This window comes from Trichechus manatus, unplaced genomic scaffold (assembly GCF_000243295.1).
Source record: "Trichechus manatus latirostris isolate Lorelei unplaced genomic scaffold, TriManLat1.0 scaffold00028, whole genome shotgun sequence".
Lineage (NCBI taxonomy): Eukaryota > Metazoa > Chordata > Mammalia > Sirenia > Trichechidae > Trichechus > Trichechus manatus.
Window position 1 is genome coordinate 12,793,361 of NW_004443964.1, and position 2,689 is coordinate 12,796,049.

General features: G+C 39.8%; 1 protein-coding gene across 2 annotated transcripts in view; it reads right to left on the reverse strand.

The window, feature by feature from the left end:
- Positions 1-19: 19 nt before the first annotated feature.
- MAP2K6 (mitogen-activated protein kinase kinase 6) overlaps positions 20-2,689 on the reverse strand; it is a 115,795-nt gene continuing 113,125 nt past the window's right edge. The window contains exon 11 of one of the 2 annotated variants that reach the window (XM_023729280.1): positions 20-1,706. In XM_023729280.1, coding sequence (XP_023585048.1) covers positions 1,606-1,706 — 101 coding nt within the window. In that variant the 3' untranslated portion in view covers positions 20-1,605. The remainder of the gene's footprint in view (positions 1,707-2,689) is intronic. The other variant, XM_023729278.1, reaches the window with a different exon arrangement.

Sequence of the window (2,689 nt, forward strand, 5' to 3'; positions counted from 1 at the left end):
GAAAGAGGAGAAATGCAATCAGGGATAAAAATATGATTGACTTAAAAATCTACAAAAATCTAAAAGGGGAAGGAGGCAGAATTCAAGAGAACAATCCTTTCCATATTCATGAATCTGAGGCAAGGAAAAAAACAAAGCGTGTTTTGTCTTTTCTTAATTCTTCTTTTTAAAACCAAAATCCTCTGTCCTTGTACTCCAGGAATAGCCTTGCAAACACAATGTCCAAAAGCAATAGTTTCTGGTTATGACTATAGATCTATATTTTCCCTGTTGACCACTTTTCTCCTTGAACCTGGAGGACCTATAGCCCCATATGAGAGAAGCTGTAGATGTATTTAGCCACAAGAGCGAAGTTTTCTGTTAAATCAACCTGCTAGGAATTTGCAATGGAGCTAGTCTCCTATATGGATCTAGTTACTGCATACCCTGAACTCAACCTGTGGAAATTTGGAAGTCTATGCCTAGGAATTCATTCAACCCTGTCACCACTGTCTTCTCATTATGTCAAAGAAAAACTACTAACTGCCTTTTCTTTTCTTCCACTAATAGTAAGGCTCCTTCATTTAACAAGAAAACCAAAGAAAGCAAAAGAGCACATTAACTACGAAGGCAATCCTTGGGGCTTATACATTGTAGGAGAGGAAAGAGCAGAAAAAGGCACCAAATCCTTGTATGGTTTGATGTGATATTTCCCCTCAAGACACTGACACATGTCTTCCTTACTAAATATAGATGTTCACAGAAGCCACTCAGCAGGACTTGAGATTTGTCGAACACATACACACACAGATGGATGGATAGATAGGTATTAAATCACGTCACAAGTCACAATTCACAAGTACTATGCCACAGATGGCAAGAGAATGAAACGTATGGTTCCTTGAGCTGTGATAAAAGTGATTTTCATGTTTTCCAAAGTGGGAAAAAGAGCATGACCGGGCTACATGGCTACGTCCCATAAAATATGTGATGACCCATGGCTGAGCGGAAGTTTGAGAACGTGGCAGCGACCAGAACAGCCGGACCATACACTTCACAAAAAGAGCTCCTTACTGGTATTTTTTATAATACTCTTAAAGATGCATATTAAATAATTACTTCTGGACCACAGGCACAATTGAACTTAAAAATCCAAAGGCCTATAAATATTGCCAACCCAACCTTGCCTTTTTGTATCTCCCTGCTTGCATAAAATGGAATCTTTTCAACCAAGCGCTTAAACATAAATATTAAAATAATAAGTGGGACAAACTACAAACTACTTACAATTTCATCACTACTGTAGCACCTTTTTTTTTTTTCTTTTAACCAGGGCCGATGCATTCATTTTGTAAAGAACAAGAGAAGTCTGAGAAGCTTAAGGACTCGTATGACACATCATTAAATATTTAATCACCTTTTTTAAGTCTTAAGCCTTTATCATATTTCATCCATCTAGACAGTTCATTCTATACTATAGATTCCAAGGCCCTCTTGCGGGGGAGGGGAGGATAAATGGGGAAAAAAACCTTCTGAGTGGCCGGGTTAAATTATCTCAATAATGAGTTTCCACTGGCGCTCTTGTGAACTCGCTTCACCCTGTAAACCCACCAATCCACAGGAGGGTCAATTGACTGAGTCCACTGTTTTTAGTCTCCAAGAATCAGTTTTACAAAAGATGCCACGTCTGTTCCTTTGGATTCGTGTAGGGTGAAAAAAGGATGTTGCTGGGAAAGAAAAGAAAAAACAAAACCAAACATGGTATTAATATCTGTTACTGAGAAAACATGAGATTAGCAAATTAACAGACCTCTTTGCTAAATGGATTAAGTACATCTATCAGGTTCACGGAGTTCCTGGGTGATGCAAATGGTTAAAATGCTTGGCTGCTAATTGAAAGGTTGGAGGTTTAAGTCCACCCAGAGGCACCTTGAAAGAAAGGCCAGGCGATCTACTTCCAAAAAATGAGTCACTGAAAACTCTGCGGAGCACAGTTCTACTCTGACACACATGGGGTCGCCGTGAGTCAGAGTTGACTTGATGGCAACTGGATTTTGGATCAGGTTCAAGCCAGTCCTTTCCCACGCTTCCTAAATCAAGCACACATCTAGTGATGCAAACATTTTAAAGACATTACTTAGTTGCCAAAACCAAAAACCAAACACACTGCCATTGAGTTGATTCAGACTCATGGTGACCCCACAGGGTTTCCAAAGCTGTAAATCTTTACAGAAGCAGACTGCCACATGTTTCTCCCCAGGAGCTAACGGCTGGTGGCTTCGAACCACTGACGTTTTGGTTCACAGCCGAGCGCTTTAACCACTGTACCACCAGGGCTCCTTAATTAGTTGCCACGTCTCCTATCTTGATATCCCTCTGTTTCCACTACAGAGAATCTATTGCTTTAGAGAAGAAATGGGCTATGTAAGAATTAGGCTATGTAAATCTCATCTTTGGTAAAATACAAAGATTAGCAAAACTCTGATTTACAAATAATCCTGCCCCCCACAAAAGATAATTTTAGACTGGTGTAGTAGAAAAATAATTAGAAATTCCATAGATGTATGCACTTTTCATTTCTCAGGAAATGGTGGTAAGAATGAAAAACCCATTTTGTACAACAGTAGATGTACAAGGCAGTCCTGCCCTTGGCATTGGAGAGCGGGCTTGGATGGCGATAGTTAACAACGACATGTTCTAAGCTACATCT